This window comes from Symsagittifera roscoffensis, unplaced genomic scaffold (genome assembly GCF_963678635.1).
Source record: "Symsagittifera roscoffensis unplaced genomic scaffold, txSymRosc1.1 SCAFFOLD_348, whole genome shotgun sequence".
In the NCBI taxonomy this organism is placed as follows: domain Eukaryota; kingdom Metazoa; phylum Xenacoelomorpha; order Acoela; family Convolutidae; genus Symsagittifera; species Symsagittifera roscoffensis.
This window is the reverse complement of record NW_026970927.1, coordinates 39,336-60,585: the sequence shown is the minus strand read 5'-3', so window position 1 is coordinate 60,585 and position 21,250 is coordinate 39,336. Positions and strand designations below refer to the sequence as shown.

Here is a 21,250-nt window from a genome sequence, read left to right as displayed (position 1 = left end):
TATTTATTTTTTTTGCACCGTATGCAGATATTGCAAAAAGTTAATTAAAGGGCAATTTGTGAACTTCTGCTGAAAATATCCTCTTAAAGATAGCTTTTTTGGCAATCGCTTTCGCATTCTACTTGGTGTATACCACAAAAATACACGCGGCAAAGTGATAAGTAGAACTCAAAATGTTCCTGATGGATCGTAATTTTTTGAAACACTTAAAATAGTGATACAAGTTGTTATCCTCTGCTGGAATAACGATTGGCATACTACCTGGCCAGTTTTTATTTTTCCCGGACAACCACTGCTTTCCCCAGCTGACCAGCTTGTAAGCGTATAGTAACTTTCTTCTTATACCTGATAATTTTTATAAAAATAATACGTTTTGTGATAAGTTTTATAATTAAAACTTCAATTGTGAGTTAAACCAAATTGCTTTCAGAAAGACTCTCCCCATCTCATCTCTGCTCCTCCTACTAAAAAGTCAACAGAAGCCGACCTCAATTCAAGCTCCAACCACAATCACCAACCCCCCTCTTCACCTTTCAGCCCCCCAGTTGACATATTCGGCAACCCAGCAGACAGCTGCAAAAATTTCAACGGCGGGTAAAATAAAAATTGTTTTTAAAATCTTTTCTCATGCATTACAAAAAAGCATGAAATTTAATCAATAGTTGAGAACTTTTCAAAACTGGGCAATAAAGCTTTTTTTTCGTTCTTGCCGAGGAGTGTTGAACTCAAAGTTTATTTAGCTAATTTTTAATCATTTTCTTGAACATCATTTTGAACACAGAATGTACCCGAAATGTATATGATAATGTTAGAAATTGACCAAACCCTTGATTTAGCTGTTGTTTAATAATAAAAAATGAACAGCGAAATTTTTATTTTATTCTTGTTAGGCTGCAAATGGCAACTCACCGTCAATTGACGAATACGGCTCACGGTGGGTTCTAAAACCACTCAACTTTCAATTGAAAAATGAAGCCCGTTTCCTATGAGTTTCATTAAGGCAGCTCATTTTCTACTGTGACATTGAATGTGAGATTCGGATATCTTCCTTTTGGTTATTCGATATTGTGCTTCAGTCCCAAAAACTTCGCCCAGCAGCCAACAATTGTCAACGATATACGAGACTGTCCGATTGAGCTCCCCCACTACAATGGAGGAGTTAATCACGTGGGGGGAGACATAGGGGCCGCTAAACTGGGGGGCAATTTCCACCATGAGCGGGTGAACAAAGTGGATGCGTATGCTATTTTTCAGTATAAGACACGCAATTATGGGCTGTTGTCGAAAGAGGAAATTGTAAGTTTTTTTTTATGCAAATGATTGGTTTTTAAGGCATCTCACGTATCATGGCGTGCATAAACAAAAACCAAAACCACCAACTTCATTACGCTTTTCAGAAAATTTGCTTAGAATCAAGAAATTTTTGATCTGATTGAAACCAGGTCAAACTGCAAAAGGATAAAATAAAATAAAATATCTTTTCTTGAAAAAAATCTTCTGCTTCATTTATCAGTCTAGTTTCTGACCCCTCTCTCCAAATTTTTTGAACGGTACTTATTTTCATAATTTCTAAAACGCTATGGAGTTCTGACATCGAGGCAATGTTCCATGGAGAAAACATACAGTGGATTACATGAAAACATACAGCGGAAAAACAAAAAAGTTATTATAGATTTCCTTGTCTTTTCATAATTCAAACAAAACATCATACCCCAAATTTGGAATATATACAAGTTTTCGTAATATGAAAATTAGAAATTGGAAGACGATCCAACCTGTCCAAGCATTTTAAATTTTTATCAATTTCGCTTTTTCAGACTGAGTTATTTTCTTGAGAGAAGTTCTTTTTTGCGGCTATTAAAGATATCGGGTATGGCACAATATTTAGTGTGTGCTGCAACACTGCATGTGTGAATTGAGCAAAGTCAGTCCTCAATCGGCCCTCTATGACCTTGAACTGGAGGTGTACACTGAGTCCAACGGGGGATCCAACTTCGGATTCTTATCTGGCAGTGGTGCCAACAGATTCGTGGCTGTCTACAATGAGTACAAGGATCCAGGGATATACTTGTTTCAAATCAGACATTCTAGACTTGAATTTGAATGTGGCGCATTTCAGCCCACTATTACCCGGGTTGATAAAAATGCTTATCATTATATATCATATTCTGAAAAAAAAGCTTATCATACTATTTCATAGACGAAAAAAAAATTATCAAAATAGCATGATAAACATTTTTGCCATACTATGAAATATTATGATAGGCATTTTTTCCATACTATGAAATTGTATGATAAGCATTGTTTCCATGAATGTAAATACCAAAAAATATCGGTTGGGAAGTTTTGTGTTTCATTCGAAACACTAACCCTGGACTTTTTGTCATAAGCAAACATAGAGTATAACTGGCAGTTACCACGCAGTTAAACTGCATTTGGTGATTTTACCACTCAAGTTAATTTTTACATTTTCACATGGAATTATATACCAAAAATGTAACTTTTTGAATATGGCTTGATAATTTTTGGCTTTAAATTTTTGGTAGTTGAGAGAAAAAAGGCCTGTTTTTTTTACAAATTTATTTTTATCCTAGCAAATGAAATATCAAAATCATAATCGTGTTCATAAAAAATTTTTTTTTTGTTATTTTTGGATTTTTTGGGTGAAAAACTTATATAAACACAAAAAGTCAAATTTTGCATGGAAAATTTTTTTTTGCAAAGTTATATTTGAGCACAAAAGCAGTTTTGCAACCAAAAAAGGGATTAAAAATTTTTTACCTCAAAATTGTGTTTTTTGCCAATGAAAAAATGCATATCATACAATTTTCATACATGAAATTTATATGATAAGCCTTTTTTTCACCAAAACTAACATCATGTTTTTGAGAATCCAAATGCATTCTTTAAATAAATTTTTTTTCTAAAACTCATGTAAGTTCATCCAGAAACATCGTTAAATTGATTTTGAAGATTTTATTTTTTCTAGAGCATAATGCTTATCATACAATTTTCATATGTGAAAATACTAGGATAAGCATTTTTTTAAACCAAAATTAAAATCATGTTTTTATTGAGCAGAAAGATTCAAAAGATGGAAATAGAACAGAAGTATTTTCTCTAAAAACGTTTAATATAGTTTTAATATTTTGTATGAAAATTGTATGATAATCATTTTTTCCATAGTCGCCATATATGAAATTGTATGATAAGCGTTTTTCTCTTAAGGACGTCATCCCGGGTACTTTTAGTGGCAAAATTTATTGCTCAAAATTTTTAATGGAAGATAGTCAATTTCAAGCAAGAAAGTTTTTTCGGAGCCAAAAAATTTAAATTATGGGCTAAAAAACCCAAAAAAAAAAACGTTTTTTTTTTACAGAAACACTTGCCATCAACAGCTCATTTTAACGGCTCATTTTTACATTCATCAAACAAACTTCACGCCTCCAGAAAGCTTTTTGCAATCCATCCCATCCGCAGATCTCTTTTCCGTTAGAAGCTAATAATGTCTGATTGAAACTATCCCTGCCCCTCCCCAATCTAGAAATGATTTGGGCGAGGAAAACCACCCGCAGCAGAGTGAGTGCATTGCCCTGGAGGTATCTCATGTATGGCTTCATCCTGCTCGTGTTCATGGGATTCGCAGGGGCTGTGGTCCACTACTTCGCTGTCCCACAGACATGGCTCAAGACTTACGTGGAAGGTAAAAAAACAAAGTTTGAATTAATTTACCGCACTATACAAAACTTTTAATAATTATTATTGACCGAAGGGTTTCCCGAAGAGTTCTAGTAGTCAAAAAGCGGCACACCTGAACAAGCGTGCTCAAAAAAAAGGTGAATCTTAATTTCAGATCAAATAAATTATTGTTTGATTACGTTAACATATAGTTGCATAAAGTTTTTGACAAAGTCTTGGTAGTCTGTAATAACCATTTTGTAAAAGTTTATAAATAACTAATTTTTTCTGCTAAAAATTGTATGCAATTAAAAGGAAACGTCTCTGGGACTTCTTCATACAATAAGCCGACAAGAAATAGATGGCAAAATGGTTTTGGCTTTACAAGTGCTTGATATGCATTTGTTCCTAATTTCAAATCAATATTTCTCATACAGCTTTTGTCTTGCAATGACTTGAACATAGTTTTCAGATATTTCACAGCAAAACATTTCAAAAACTGAATATATGCTATTTTCAACCATGATTTCACGTATGGATTCAAAATTTTATTTGAAACACATAGCCTTACCTGTTCGTTTTGCATTTTGTAAAATTCAATTGTGAAAATTGTTTGAGTATGATACTTGAAAGAAAAATGTTTGTCAATCAAAATACCTAAGCAATAAAAACAAGGAATATATTTAGTTTTTTTCTTAAAGTTTCCAACTTGTCAGATTTGCTTGCCCCTCAATTCATGTACTGACTTTTTGCATCGTTGATGGTTTTAGCTGAGTTTTATATTCTCATAAAAAGACCATTTTGCAGTTGTTCAGCATAAAAATTGTAGTATCTTCAGCAAAATAAACAACCTCAACTAGCAACACAATGTCAAATTGTTCATATACATCAGAAAAAGTAGCGGTCAAAAATTACTGAATTTTTTACTGAAGTTCATTAAGAAATTCAGTCAAAAATTGGCTCACAAATTGGCTCACTGAGCCTTGCTTTACACACCGGGAAATTGGTTTGTACTCAGATTTATGACATGATCATATCGCTAAGTATTTTGACATATTGATATCAACCAACAAAAAAAAATGTTTTCAACAGGACCAAAGTTTTCCCGCAAACTACATTACAATCCAGCTTTGCAATTTAAAAAATCTGTGATTTACATTGCCAAAACTACCAAAATTTGGTTCGTCAACTACTTCACGCATGGTTTCAATGAATCGAGTTAAATAACCTACACCTGAAATTTCTGATTGAAATGCAAATTGTTTGAACGAAATGAAATTTTTCTTCTTAATAAATTGAAACATTTGATTATAAATTTTTTTCTCAAAAACTTTCGCCAAAAGAATGACAGTAAGCTAATTGGCTTGAATTATCACACTCTTTTGGATTTCAGGCTTTATAAATCTGGACATTTATTGCTAATTTGAGGTGTTTCGGAAAAAAGCCGTATATTATATTTTCATTAAGACCTTCAGTCAAAAGTTGACTCATAAAAATTTATACAATGTTCAGAACTTCATTTGTGAAGCCATCATTTCCACTAACATTTTTATTTCTAATGTTTTGTAGAATCATTGCAACTTCGTTTGCAAAAACTTTGAAAAATACGCAGTAATTTCTAGTACCTAGCAACATTTTAAACATTTTGGGATTTTTAAATTTGGCTACAAATTGCAAACCAATCTCTGCAAAATAATTGAAGTTTTCTGGTATCAATTTCATTGTGAATTAGTTTGCAATTCTTGCAGATATGGTTGAAGGCTTAAAAAACAGATTTAGAATGATCAGATGCTTAGAATTTTTTAAATGTTTTCCCGTAACCGTATTTTTTTTTCTGACTAGCTTCGTTACTAGTTAAAGCTGTTTTTCAAATTGACCATGAACTTTTTTCGTAGGATCATGATTCCAATTACGGAAAAACGTGTCTTGTTTTAAAGAAACATATGTGACATGTTGCTTCTGTTAATTTTTCTGGTTCGTTTTTTGCTTTGTAAAGAAATTTGTGTGAGCAATTTAAATAATTAGCTCTCGAAAGTTTTTTTCCTATTTTTTTTTATATAAAATTTTCTTAAAATTGATGAAATAAGACATATGTTGAAAAAAAATATATGAAAACCTGCTCGTATCGATCCGAATTAGGGAATGTTCCAAATGCTGTTTAAAACTGACAAAATTAAAAAATATATAAATTGGTTTTTGACCGTCGAAGAAAGTGACAGTGTATTTGGGCTCGGGTGGTTTTTTTCTCCAGTTAATTTTTGACTTTTTCTTTCGCTTTTTTGACATTATTTTTTTTTCGATATCATCTGAAAGGTACTGAATTCTTATGCTAATTTTTAAGATGATAGTTTGCTATGATCAGTTTTTGTAAGTTCACAGAGCTTGAAAAGTTCAACTTTAACTGCTTTTCGGTTACGTGGTTTTAAGCTTAACCGACCATTTAATTTATTCTAATTTGAATTTAAACCATTGGTTGTCTCCGCATTATCAGACTCAACTTATGACTTTTGATGCTTTACAAAAGTCGAAGAAAATATGATATTGTGGAATTTTATCCAACTATGTTATCAATTTTCGACACATACGTTTCTCAATGACTTTGGCTGTCGGACATTCAGGGCTCTGCGTTTTTCAGAGTAACTTTATACGAGCGTCTGTAAAGTAATAAAAATAGCAAATTGCTTGCCTCAATTCGATTAAGAATGATTCAATTTGCCGCTTACGTTTCAATAACACGAATGTATTATTACTTTGACGATTTTATTTGAAAATAGGATAGGCGAAGCGCAATATACTTCGTTCTATTAAAATGTAGCGGCATATTTACTGCGTCCAATTTGAACTATTGCAAGCAAATTTCTTTTACTACTTCGTTATCACACCCAAAACTTATCATTTGATACTTTACACAGCCTATGGTTGGATAAATTTAGGAAACAAAAATTTTTCGACAAAAATTGATCGACAATAGAGGGCAGTCGGAATTTTTACGGCTGTTGCGTTAGATACGATCAGTTTTGTTTCATTCAGGTGAATAATTGTTGCTTTTTGAGAATTTATTCAACGAGAAAGTGTTGAAAATTGAATTGAGAAAACGAGAAATTGTTGAAAATGTTTCAAATTGAAGACTTTTATAAAATTGAAAAGCATCTTTTCCTATTGCTTTTCAGCCCGGGTCTTGTGTACCTATACATAAATTGCCTCAGCGTTTTTTCTGTTTGCTTGTAAGAGACTGGTATTATTGACTTTCAAATTAGCAAAGAGTAGAAACTTTACTCCTAATATAGCAATTTACTTCTAAATAAGCAATTCCGTTCTAACTAAGTAACAAGACTGCATGTTCCAAGGCAAAGTTCTGATCGAAGGGTTTCCCGAAGAGTTCTAGTAGTCAACAAGCGGCACACCTGAACAAGCGTGCTCAAAAAAAGGGTGAATTTTAATTTCAGATCAAATAAATTATTGTTTGATTACGTTAACATGTAGTTGCATAAAGTTTTTGACAAAGTCTTGGTAGTCTGTAATAACCATTTTGTAAAAATTTATAAATAACCAATTTTTTCTGCTAAAAATTGTATGCAATTAAAAGGAAACGTCTCTGGGACTTCTTCATACAATAAGCCGACAAGAAATAGATGGCAAAATGGTTTTGGCTTTACAAGTGCTTGATATGCATTTGTTCCTAATTTCAAATCAATATTTCTCATGCAGCTTTTGTCTTGCAATGACTTGAACATAGTTTTCAGATATTTCACAGCAAAACATTTCAAAAACTGAATATATGCTATTTTCAACCATGATTTCACGTATGGATTCAAAATTTTATTTGAAAACACGTAGCCTTACCTGTTCGTTTTGCATTTTGTAAAATTCAATTGTGAAAATTGTTTGAGTATGATAGTTGAAAGAAAAATTTTTGTCAATCAAAATACCTAAGCAATTACAACAAGGAATATTTTTTTAAGTTTTTTTCTTAAAGTTTCCAACTTGTCAGATTTGCTTGCCCCTCAATTCATGTACTGACTTTTTGCATCGTTGATGGTTTTAGCTGAGTTTTATATTCTCATAAAAAGACCATTTTGCAGTTGTTCAGCATAAAAATTGTAGTATCGTCAGCAAAATAAACAACCTCAACTTGCAAGACAATGTCAAATTGTTCATTTACATCAGAAAAAAAAGCGGTCAAAAATTACTGAATTTTTTACTGAAGTTCATTAAGAAATTCAGTCAAAAATTGGCTCAAAAATTGGCTCACTGAGCCTTGGTTTACACACCGGGAAATTGGTTTGTACTCAGATTTATGACATATTCATATCGCTCAGTATTTTGACATATTGATATCAACCAACAAAAAAAAGGTATTCAACAGGACCAAAGTTTTCCCGCAAACTACATTTCAATCAAGCTTTGCAATTTAAAAATTCTGTGATTTACATTGCCAAAACTACCAAAATTTCGTTCGTCAACTACTTCACGCATGGTTTCAATGAATCGAGTTTAGTAACCTACACCTGAAATTTTTGATTGAAAGGCAAATTGTTTGAACGAAATGAAATTTTTCTTCTTAATAAATTGAAACGTTTGATTATAAATTTTTTTCTCAAAAACTTTCGCCAAAAGAATGACAGTAAGCTAATTGGCTTTAATTATCACACTCTTTTGGATTTCAGGCTTTATGAATCTGGACATTTTTTGCTAATTTGAGGTGGTTCGGAAAAAAGCCGTATATTATATTTTCATTAAGAGCTTCAGTCAAAAGTTGACTCATAAAAATTTATACAATGTTCAGAACTTCACTAGGGCAAACAGATCTAATCATGGAAAGAAGCCTTAAAATTTTTTGCACTTGGATGAATCTATCCGGATGAAAATAGTCAACGGTAGTCAGTTTAAATGAACTGGAGTATTTATAGTTAACGAAGCACAGTTTTTTGAAGTGGTCTCAAAATTAATTCTGCTTCCTGGGAATTGCAGATGAGCTATCAGTAGGCTTTAACGGGCTAATCGAAGAATAGTCCATTTTGCACTTAAGACTTTCCAGTTATATTACTGAGCGATGCTCTATATTGCGAGTCCAGGTCGTTTTTTTTGCGTCTAGAACTTTCACATGGTAAATCTTAAGCTAGGTGTCAAATTAAAGCTCGTCCCCACACTTTTTTCTGGAAATGTCAGGAGATGGAATACTGAACCGTATTTATTTTTTTGCACCGTATGCAGATATTGCAAAAAGTTAATTAAAGGGCAATTTCTGAACTTCTGTTGAAAATATCCTCTTAAAGATAGCTTTTTTGACAATCGCTTTCGCATTCTACTTGGTGTATACCACAAAAATACACGCGGCAAAGTGATAAGTATAACACAAAATGTTCATGATGGATCGTAACTTTTTTGAAACACTTAAAATAGTGATACAAGTTGTTATCCTCTGCTGGAATAACGATTGGCATACTACCTGGCCAGTTTTTGTTTTCCGGACAACCACTGCTGTCCCCAGCTGACCAGTTTGTAAGCGTATAGTAACTTTCTTCTTATACCTGATAATTTTTATAAAAAAGTAATAAGTTTTGTGATACGTTTTATAATTAAAACTTCTATTGTGAGTTAAACCAAATTGCTTTCAGAAAGACTCTCCCCATCTCATCTCTGCTCCTCCTACTAAAAAGTCAACAGAAGCCGACCTCAATTCAAGCTCCAACCACAATCACCAACCCCCCTCTTCGCCTTTCAGCCCCCCAGTTGACATATTCGGCAACCCAGCAGACAGGTGCAAAAACTTCAACGGCGGGTAAAATAAAAATTGTTTTAAAAATCTTTTCTTCTCATGCATTGCAAAAAAATCATAAAATTTAATCAATAGTTGAGAACTTTTCAAAAGTGGGCAATAAAGCTTCTTTTTTTGTTCTTGCCGAGGAGTGTTGATTTCAGATTTTATTTAGCTAATTTTTAATCACTTTCTTGAACATCATTTTGAACATCAGAATAAACCCGAAATGTAAATGATAGAGTTAGAAATTGGCCAAAACCCTTGATTTAAGTATTGTTTAATAAGGAAAAATGAGCAATGCATTTTTTAGTTTATTCTTATTAGGCTACAAATGGCAGCTCACCGTCAATCGACGAATACGGGTCACAGAGGGTTCTAAAAGCACCCAACTTTCAATTGAAAAATGAAGCCCGTTTCCTATGAGTTTCATTAAGGCAGCTCATTTTCTACTGTGACATTGAATGTAAGATTCGGATATCTTCCTTTTGGTTATTCCATATTGTGCTTCAGTCCCAAAAACTTCGCCCAGCAGCCAACAATTGTCAACGATATACGAGACTGTCCGATTGAGCTCCCCCACTACAATGGAGGAGTTAATCACGTGGGGGGAGACATAGGGGCCGCTAAACTGGGGGGCAATTTCCACCATGAGCGGGTGAACAAAGTGGATGCGTATGCTATTTTTCAGTATAAGACACGCAATTATGGGCTGTTGTCGAAAGAGGAAATTGTAAGTTTTTTTTTATGCAAATGATTGGTTTTTAAGGCATCTCACGTATCATGGCGTGCATAAACAAAAACCAAAACCACCAACTTCATTACGCTTTTCAGAAAATTTGCTTAGAATCAAGAAATTTTTGATCTGATTGAAACCAGGTCAAACTGCAAAAGGATAAAATAAAATAAAATATCTTTTCTTGAAAATAATCTTCTGCTTCATTTATCAGTCTAGTTTCTGACCCCTCTCTCCAAATTTTTTGAACGGTACTTATTTTCATAATTTCTAAAACGCTATGGAGTTCTGACATCGAGGCAATGTTCGATGGAGAAAACATACAGTGGATTGCACGAAAACATACAGCGGAAAAACAAAAAAGTTATTATAGATTTCATTGTCTTTTCATAATTCAAACAAAACATCATACCCCAAATTTGGAATATAAACAAGTTTTCGTAATATGAAAAGTTAGAATTTGGAAGACGATTTCGCAGAGGATATTTGAAAGGCGATCAAAAGATATCGGGTATGGCACAATGTTTAGTGTGTGCTGCAACACTGCATGTGTGAATTGAGCAAAGTCAGTCCTCAATCGGCCCTCTATGACCTTGAACTGGAGGTGTACACTTAGTCCAACGGGGGATCCAACTTCGGATTCTTATCTGGCAGTGGCGCCAACAGATTCGTTGCTGTCTACAATGAGTACAAGGATCCAGGGATATACTTGTTTCAAACCAGACATTCTAGACTTGAATTTGAATGTGGCAAATTTCAGCGTGCGCACTATTACCCGAGTTGCTTATCATACTATTTCATATTATGAATAAAAAGCTTATCATACTATTTCATAGACCAAAAAAATTATGAAAATAGTATGATAAACATTTTTGCCATACTATGAAATATTATGATAGGCATTTTTTCCATACTATGAAATTGTATGATAAGCATTTTTCCATAAATGTAAATACCAAAAAACATCGGTTGGGAAGTTTTGTGTTTCATTCGAAACACTAACCCTGGACTTTTTGTCATAAGCAAACATAGAGTATAACTGGCAGTTACCACGCAGATAAACTGGCTTTGGTGATTTTTGCCTTTTAAGTTAATTTTTACTTTTTCACATGGAATTATATACCAAAAATGTAACTTTTTGAATATGGCTAGATAATTTTTGGCTTTAAATTTGGGTAGTTGAGAGAAAAAAGGTCTGTTTTTTTTACAAATTTATTTTTATCTTAGCAAATGAAATAACAAAATAATAATCGTGTTCACAAAAAAAAACATCTTTTTGTTACTTTTGGATTTTTTGAGTGAAAAACTTATAAACACAAAAAGTCAAATTTTGCATGCAAAATTTTTTTTTGCAAAGTTATATTTGAGCACAAAAGCAAGTTTGCAACCAAAAAAGGGATTAAAAAATTTTTATCTCAAAATTGTGATTTTTTGCCAATGAAAAAATGCATATCATACAATTTTCATACATTTTTTTTCACCAAAATTAACATCATGTTTTTGAGAGTCCAAATGCATTCTTTCATTAAAATTTTATCTATAACTCATGTAAATTCATCCAGAAACATCGTTAAATTAATTTTGAAGATTTTATTTTTTCTATAGCATAATGCTTATCATACAATTTTCATATATGAAAATAATAGGATAAGCATTTTTTAAATCTAAATTAAAATCATGTTTTTATTGAGCAGAAAGATTCAAAAGATGGAGTTAGAACAGAAGTATTTCTCTAAAAACGTTTAATACAGTTTTCAAATTTTGTATGAAAATTGTACGATAATCATTTTTTCCATAGCATTTTTCTTTTATGGACGTCAACCCGGGTACTTTTAGTGGAAAAATTTATTTGTCAAATTTTTTAATGGAAGATGGTCAATTTCAAGCAAGAAAGTTTTTTCGGAGCCAAAAAACTTATATTATGGGCTAAAAAACCCCCCAAAAAAACTTTTACAGAAACACGTGCCATCAACAGCTCATTTTAACGGCTCATTTTTACATTCATCAAACAATCTTCACGCCTCCAGAAAGTTTTTTTGCAATCCCTCCCCTTCTCAAGATCTCTTTTCTGTTAGAAGCTAATAATGTCTGATTGAAACTATGCCTGTCCCTCCCCAATCTAGAAATGATTTGGGCGAGGAAAACTACCCGCAGCAGAGTGAGTGCATTGCCCTGGAGGTATCTCATGTATGGCTTCATCCTGCTCGTGTTCATGGGATTCGCAGGGACTGTGGTCCACTACTTCGCTGTCCCACAGACATGGCTCAAGACTTACGTGGAAGGTAAAAAAACAAAGCTTGAATTAATTTACCGCACTATACAAAACTTTTAATAATTATTATTGACCGAAGGGTTTCCCGAAGAGTTCTAGTAGTCAACAAGCGGCACACTTGAACAAGCGTGCTCAAAAAAAGGGTGAATTTTAATTTCAGATCAAATAATTTATTGTTTGATTACGTTAACATGTAGTTGCATAAAGTTTTTGACAAAGTCTTGGTAGTCTGTAATAACCATTTTAAAAAAAATTTATAAATAACCAAATTTTTCTGCTAAAAATTGTATGCAATTAAAAGGAAACGTCTCTGGGACTTCTTCATACAATAAGCCGACAAGAAATAGATGGCAAAATGGTTTTGGCTTTACAAGTGCTTGATATGCATTTGTTCCTAATTTCAAATCAATATTTCTCATGCAGCTTTTGTCTTGCAATGACTTGAACATAGTTTTCAGATATTTCACAGCAAAACATTTCAAAAACTGTATATATGCTATTTTCAACCATGATTTCACGTATGGATTCAAAATTTTATTTGAAACACATAGCCTTACCTGTTCGTTTTGCATTTTGTAAAATTCAATTGTGAAAATTGTTTGAGTATGATACTTGAAAGAAAAATGTTTGTCAATCAAAATACCTAAGCAATAAAAACAAGGAATTTATTTAGTTTTTTTCTTAAAGTTTCCAACTTGTCAGATTTGCTTGCCCCTCAATTCATGTACTGACTTTTTGCATCGTTGATGGTTTTAGCTGAGTTTTATATTCTCATAAAAAGACCATTTTGCAGTTGTTCAGCATAAAAATTGTAATATCTTCAGCAAAATAAACAACCTCAACTAGCAAGACAATGTCAAATTGTTCAAATACATCAGAAAAAGTAGCGGTCAAAAATTACTGAATTTTTTACTGAAGTTCATTGAGAAATTCAGTCAAAAATTGGCTCACAAATTGGCTCACTGAGCCTTGCTTTACACACCGGGAAATTGGTTTGTACTCAGATTTATGACATAATCATATCGTTAAGTATTTTGACATATTGATATCAACCAACAAAAAAAAAGGTTTTCAACAGGACCAAAGTTTTCCCGCAAACTACATTACAATCCAGCTTTGCAATTTAAAAAATCTGTGATTTACATTGCCAAAACTACCAAAATTTGGTTCGTCAACTACTTCACGCATGGTTTCAATGAATCGAGTTAAATAACCTACACCTGAAATTTCTGATTGAAATGCAAATTGTTTGAACGAAATGAAATTTTTCTTCTTAATAAATTGAAACATTTGATTATAAATTTTTTTCTCAAAAACTTTCGCCAAAAGAATGACAGTAAGCTAATTGGCTTTAATTATCACACTCTTTTGGATTTCAGGCTTTATAAATCTGGACATTTGTTGCTAATTTGAGGTGTTTCGGAAAAAAGCCGTATATTATATTTTCATTAAGACCTTCAGTCAAAAGTTGACTCATAAAAATTTATACAATGTTCAGAACTTCATTTGTGAAGCCATCATTTCCACTAACATTTTTATTTCTAATCTTTTGTAGAATCATTGCAACTTCGTTTGCAAAAACTTTGAAAAATACGCAGTAATTTCTAGTAACTAGCAACATTTTAAACATTTTGGGATTTTTAAATTTGGCTACAAATTGCAAACCAATCTCTGCAAAATAATTGAAGTTTTCTGTTATCAATTTCATTGTGAATTAGTTTGCAATTCTTGCAGATAGGGTTGAAGGCTTAAAAAACAGATTTAGAATGATCAGATGCTTAGAATTTTTTTAATGTTTTCCCGTAACCGTATTTTTTTTTCTGACTAGCTTCGTTACTAGTTAAAGCTGTTTTTCAAATTGACCATGAACTTTTTTCGTAGGATCATGATTCCAATTACGGAAAAACGTGTCTTGTTTTAAAGAAACATATGTGACATGTTGCTTCTGGTAATTTTTCTGGTTCGTTTTTTGCTTTGTAAAGAAATTTGTGTGAGCAATTTAAATAATTAGCTCTCGAAAGTTTTTTTCCTATTTTTTTTATATAAAATTTTCTTAAAACTGATGAAATAAGACATATGTTGAAAAAAATATTTGAAAACCTGCTCGTATTGATCCGAATTAGGGAATGTTCCAAATGCTGTTTAAAACTGACAAAATTAAAAAATATATAAATTGGTTTTTGACCGTCGAAGAAAGTGACAGTGTATTTGGGCTCGGGTGGTTTTTTTCTCCAGTTAATTTTTGACTTTTTCTTTCGCTTTTTTGACATTATTTTTTTTTCGATATCATCTGAAAGGTACTGAATACTTATGCTAATTTTTAAGATGATAGTTTGCTATGATCAGTTTTTGTAAGTTCACAGAGCTTGAAAAGTTCAACTTTAACTGCTTTTCGGTTACGTGGTTTTAAGCTTAACCGACCATTTAATTTATTCTAATTTGAATTTAAACCATTGGTTGTCTCCGCATTATCAGACTCAACTTATGACTTTTGATGCTTTACAAAATTTGAAGAAAATATGATATTTTGGAATCAGGGCTCTGCGTTTTTCAGAGTAACTTTATACGAGCGTCTGTAAGGTAATAAAAATAGCAATTTGCTTGCCTCAATTCGATTAAGAATGATTCAATTTGCCGCTTACGTTTCAATAACACGAATGTATTATTACTTTGACGATTTTATTTGAAAATAGGATAGGCGAAGCGCAATATACTTCGTTCTATTAAAATGTAGCGGCATATTTACTGCGTCCAATTTGAACTATTGCAAGCAAATTTCTTTTACTACTTCGTTATCACACCCAAAACATATCATTTGATACTTTACACAGCCTATGGTTGGATAAATTTAGGAAACAAAAATTTTTCGACAAAAATTGATCGACAATAGAGGGCAGTCGGAATTTTTACGGCTGTTGCGTTAGATACGATCAGTTTTGTTTCATTCAAGTGAATAATTGTTGCTTTTTGAGAATTTATTCAACGAGAAAGTGTTGAAAATTGAATTGAGAAAACGAGCAATTGTTGAAAATGTTTCAAATTGAAGACTTTTATAAAATTGAAAAGCATCTTTTCCTATTGCTTTTCAGCCCGGGTCTTGTGTACCTATACATAAATTGCCTCAGTGTTTTTTCTGTTTGCTTGTAAGAGACTGGTATTATTGACTTTCAAATTAGCATAGAGTAGAAACTTTACTCCTAATATAGCAATTTACTTCTAAATAAGCAATTCCGTTCTAACTAAGTAACAAGACTGCATGTTCCAAGGCAAAGTTCTGATCGAAGGGTTTCCCGAAGAGTTCTAGTAGTCAACAAGCGGCACACTTGAACAAGTGTGCTCAAGAAAAAGGTGAATCCTAATTTCAGATCAAATAAGTTATTGTTTGATTACGTTAACATATAGTTGCATAAAGTTTTTGACAAAGTCTTGGTAGTCTGTAATAACCATTTTGTAAAAGTTTATAAATAACCAATTTTTTCTGCTAAAAATTGTATGCAATTAAAAGGAAACGTCTACGGGACTTCTTCATACAATAAGCCGACAAGAAATAGATGGCAAAATGGTTTTGGCTTTACAAGTGCTTGATATGCATTTGTTCCTAATTTCAAGTCAATATTTCTCATGCAGCTTTTGTCTTGCAATGACTTGAACATAGTTTTCAGATATTTCACAGAAAAACATTTCAAAAACTGAATATATGCTATTTTCAACCATGATTTCACGTATGGATTCAAAATTTTATTTGAAACACGTAGCCTTACCTGTTCGTTTTGCATTTTGTAAAATTCAATTGTGAAAATTGTTTGAGTATGATAGTTGAAAGAAAAATTTTTGTCAATCAAAATACCTAAGCAATTACAACAAGGAATATTTTTTTAAGTTTTTTTCTTAAAGTTTCCAACTTGTCAGATTTGCTTGCCCCTCAATTCATGTACTGACTTTTTGCATCGTTGATGGTTTTAGCTGAGTTTTATATTCTCATAAAAAGACCATTTTGCAGTTGTTCAGCATAAAAATTGTAGTATCGTCAGCAAAATAAACAACCTCAACTTGCAAGACAATGTCAAATTGTTCATTTACATCAGAAAAAAAAGCGGTCAAAAATTACTGAATTTTTTACTGAAGTTCATTAAGAAATTCAGTCAAAAATTGGCTCAAAAATTGGCTCACTGAGCCTTGGTTTACACACCGGGAAATTGGTTTGTACTCAGATTTATGACATATTCATATCGCTCAGTATTTTGACATATTGATATCAACCAACAAAAAAAAAGGTTTTCAACAGGACCAAAGTTTTCCCGCAAACTACATTACAATCCAGCTTTGCAATTTAAAAAATCTGTGATTTACATTGCCAAAACTACCAAAATTTGGTTCGTCAACTACTTCACGCATGGTTTCAATGAATCGAGTTAAATAACCTACACCTGAAATTTCTGATTGAAATGCAAATTGTTTGAACGAAATGAAATTTTTCTTCTTAATAAATTGAAACATTTGATTATAAATTTTTTTCTCAAAAACTTTCGCCAAAAGAATGACAGTAAGCTAATTGGCTTTAATTATCACACTCTTTTGGATTTCAGGCTTTATGAATCTGGACATTTTTTGCTAATTTGAGGTGGTTCGGAAAAAAGCCGTATATTATATTTTCATTAAGAGCTTCAGTCAAAAGTTGACTCATAAAAATTTATACAATGTTCAGAACTTCATTTGTGAAGCCATCATTTCCACTATCACTTTTTTTTCTAATGTTTTGTAGAATCATTGCAACTTCGTTTGCAAAAAATTTGAAAAATACGCAGTAATTTGTAGTACCTAGCAACATTTTAAACATTTTGGGATTTTTAAATTTGGCTACAAGTTGCAAACCAATCTCTGCAGAATAATTGAAGTTTTCTGGTATCAATTTCATTGTGAATTAGTTTGCAATTCTTGCAGATATGGTTGAAGGCTTAAAAAACAGATTTAGAATGATCAGATGCTTAGAATTTTTTAAATTGTTTTCCCGTAACCGTATTTTTTTTCTGATTAGCTTCGTTACTAGTTAAAGCTGTTTTTCAAATTGACCATGAACTTTTTTCGTAGGATCATAATTCCAATTACGGAAAAACGTGTCTTGTTTTAAAGAAACATATGTGACATGTTGCTTCTGTTAATTTTTCTGGTTCGTTTTTTGCTTTGTAAAGAAATTTGTGTGAGCAATTTAAATAATTAGCTCTCGAAAGTTTTTTTCCTATTTTTTTTTTATAAAATTTTCTTAAAATTGATGAAATAAGACATATGTTGAAAAAAAAATATGAAAACCTGCCCGTATCGATCCGAATTAGGGAATGTTCCAAATGCTGTTTAAAACTGACAATATTAAAAAATATATAAATTGGTTTTTGACCGTCGAAGAAAGTGAAAGTGTATTTGGGCTCGGGTGGTTTTTTTCTCCAGTTAATTTTTGACTTTTTCTTTCGCTTTTTTGACATTATTTTTTTTTCGATATCATCTGAAAGGTACTGAATTCTTATGCTAATTTTTAAGATGATAGTTTGCTATGATCTGTTTTTGTAAGTTCACAGAGCTTGAAAAGTTCAACTTTAACTGCTTTTCGGTTACGTGGTTTTAAGCTTAACCGACCATTTAATTTATTCTAATTTGAATTTAAACCATTGGTTGTCTCCGCATTATCAGACTTAACTTATGACTTTTGATGCTTTACAAAAGTTGAAGAAAATATGTTATTTTGGAATTTTATCCAACTATGTTATCAATTTTCGACACATACGTTTCTCAATGACTTTGGCTGTCGGACATTCAGGGCTCTGCGTTTTTCAGAGTAACTTTATACGAGCGTCTGTAAAGTAATAAAAATAGCAAATTGCTTGCCTCAATTCGAATAAGAATGATTCAATTTGCCGCTTACGTTTCAATAACACGAATGTATTATTACTTTGACGACTTTATTTGAAAATAGGATAGGCGAAGCGCAATATACTTCGTTCTATTAAAATGTAGCGGCATATTTACTGCGTCCAATTTGAACTATTGCAAGCAAATTTCTTTTACTACTTCGTTATCACACCCAAAACATATCACTTGATACTTTACACAGCCTATGGTTGGATAAATTTAGGAAACAAAAATTTTTCGACAAAAATTGATCGACAATAGAGGGCAGTCGGAATTTTTACGGCTGTTGCGTTAGATACGATCAGTTTTGTTTCATTCGGGTGAATAATTGTTGCTTTTTGAGAAATTATTCAACGAGAAAGTATTGAAAATTGAATTGAGAAAACGAGCAATTGTTGAAAATGTTTCAAATTGAAGACTTTTATAAAATTGAAAAGCATCTTTTCCTATTGCTTTTCAGCACGGGTCTTGTGTACCTATACATAAATTGCCTCAGTGTTTTTTCTGTTTGCTTGTAAGAGACTGGTATTATTGACTTTCAAATTAGCAAAGAGTAGAATTAGCAATTTACTTCTAAATAAGCAATTCCGTTCTAACTAAGTAACAAGACTGCATGTTCCAAGGCAAAGTTCTGATTGTTCCGCATGCATTTTACGTCTATGGAGTAGAGTTAGTCTTGAAAAAACAGATGAAATTTTTCAAAAAAATGTTAAAAGTTTCATGTATTTTTTCTCGAAAAGTCATCATGCCCCCACACGCTAAGTGAGGTTTAAATTGATATCTTTTGCATATAGCAAAGTAAAAATAATACCAAAACGCTTGCCTCAACTCATTTGGAACGACTTCTAAGTCGGACTAAATATCCGCATTATTAGAAGGAAATATATCGCGCGTTATTTATAGGCAATATTTTAAACGTTATAACTTCATGAAAAATGATCACAAGTGAACTATCTTTTCAATTGTGAGCTCAGAACAAAAACAACTTTTGAAGAATTAAAAAACCCGTGAGGTTCATCAACAGCGTTTGAAGTATTAAAAAAATCCGTTAAATTGGCTAGTTAAAAAATCAAATGTGTCGGGAGAAAAAAAACCGCGAATACAAATATTTTCTCACTTGCTTCGAAAGTCGAAATGGAGAACAAAAGTGTTTTACAAAGGCAATAATTTTCATCTGCATTATCAGGATGAAGATTAAAATGATCGCCTTTTTTAAAAAAAAAATTTAAAAATCATTTAAATTTTTTCAATGATTTGTAACAGGCGCGGATCTTGGATTTTCTCGAGGGGGGGAGGATTTGGCGGATTTTCAAAAAAGATTTGAAAGTTCTGTCGAAATTTCCTTTTCCGAGCTCTCCCAAATCATTTAAAGACCTCATTTCGAATAAATTTTCTGCACCGCAGACAAATTAAAAAAAAACAGGCCAAGAAAGGCGTTTTTAGGCACTTTTTGGAAAATATTGACCAAAAAATCGCGTTTTTCCTCACAATTAGTATATTTTGGCGCCGGAGGCGCCTTTCGAAAAATTTTAAGGTCAGTCAGCCAAAAATGGATATCTCAAAATAGTACAAAGGGCGGACTCTTTGGGTCGGCAGGGGGGTCGAATCCCTGAGAGAAAGCGTCCGCCCCCCTAAATCCGCAACTGATTTGTAATATTATAGTTAGAATCTAGCGTTGGATTATAAATGAGGTGACTGCAATTCTGTTTTGGGATAAATAAGTAAAAACATCACACTCACACGTTTTGATTTTGACGCCTGCCTTCTGGCCTCACGACCAGGAATGATTTTTCATTTGGTCTTCAATATCAACCTAAGCTGTAAATAAGTAAAGTTTCGTCACACTTCTTTTTATTTCAGGACTTGTGACCGTTCGCAGTGTAGTTCTGGATGCAAAAAGTGACCCCTACGACAAAGGTCAAAACCCAATCTTCTCTGAAGACTTCTTCAGCCAGCACGGACTGCTACCCTGAATTGGAATTATTTATCAACCATTTATTGTCTAACAAAGAAAAACATTTTGGCCAAGTTATGATTTTTTTCAAAATGCATGCTAATTATGTGCAAATTTTACAATTTTTCAAAAATTTGGTTATTTTTTCGCTGACTTGAAAACTGGAATTTTAAACTGCATTTTTTTCAGTCGACGTCAAAGTGAGGAATATAATTTAATTCAACCATTCAACATTGAACCTATTGTTTTCTGACCGGGTTTCAAAAAATGTTATCGATTTTTAAATTTTTTTCTGGATTGACCAAAACGATTACCCGAGTCCCCATATAAGCGAAGTCTAATATACCATCACGAAGGATCCTGCTGCAAAAATGTCTACGCCGCAGACAATATTTTCTGAAAAATGGCCAAAATTGCCGTTTTTGAGCACTTGTTCAAAAAATTTGCCGAATCAAATATGCTTTTATTAGAGCCAAAGCCGCTTTCAGAAAAATATCAGAAACAGGTGGAGAAAATATCAAGTTCAAATTTGATTTTGTTTTGCTGTTTGAGTTTGAGTTTTTCTAAGTGCAATTCAAATTCATTGGTCAAAAGGAAGGCAAATTACTCTTCCCATGTAAAAAAAAATGGTACAAAAAGTTGAATGTTTTTCAGTTCCAAAATTAGATTTTAACTTTAAAATTACCCAGCAGATTAAAAAAGTTAGATTTTGGCCCAATCTTCTCTAACTGGGCCAGTTTCAAGCAAAAACTGGTGATCTTAAAAAATTCCTGAAGTTCGAAAAGTTTTTAGGAAGATTTTTTTTTAAATTTCGAATGCATTCCATTTTGGCTCCTTCAAATAGCGAGCAGTAATACAAGCAGTGTTACTACTGTCCAATATTTAAAAATTTTTAAATATTTAAAAACAGTCTCGTTTGTTTTTTTTTCAATTTTGTCATCTGATTTTGCC

The 21,250-nt window shown here is 32.4% G+C and overlaps 1 protein-coding gene across 1 annotated transcript; it reads left to right on the top strand.

Annotated features, from left to right (window-relative positions):
* Positions 1-430: 430 nt before the first annotated feature.
* Positions 431-20,373, top strand: LOC134856037 (uncharacterized; the record flags this gene model as incomplete). The annotated part of the gene is made up of 5 exons (XM_063872407.1): positions 431-594; positions 1,077-1,296; positions 1,889-2,060; positions 3,545-3,703; positions 20,206-20,373. Coding segments are annotated over 5 exons (828 nt in total), but the record flags the coding sequence as incomplete, so codon positions are not given.
* Positions 20,374-21,250: the final 877 nt, after the last annotated feature.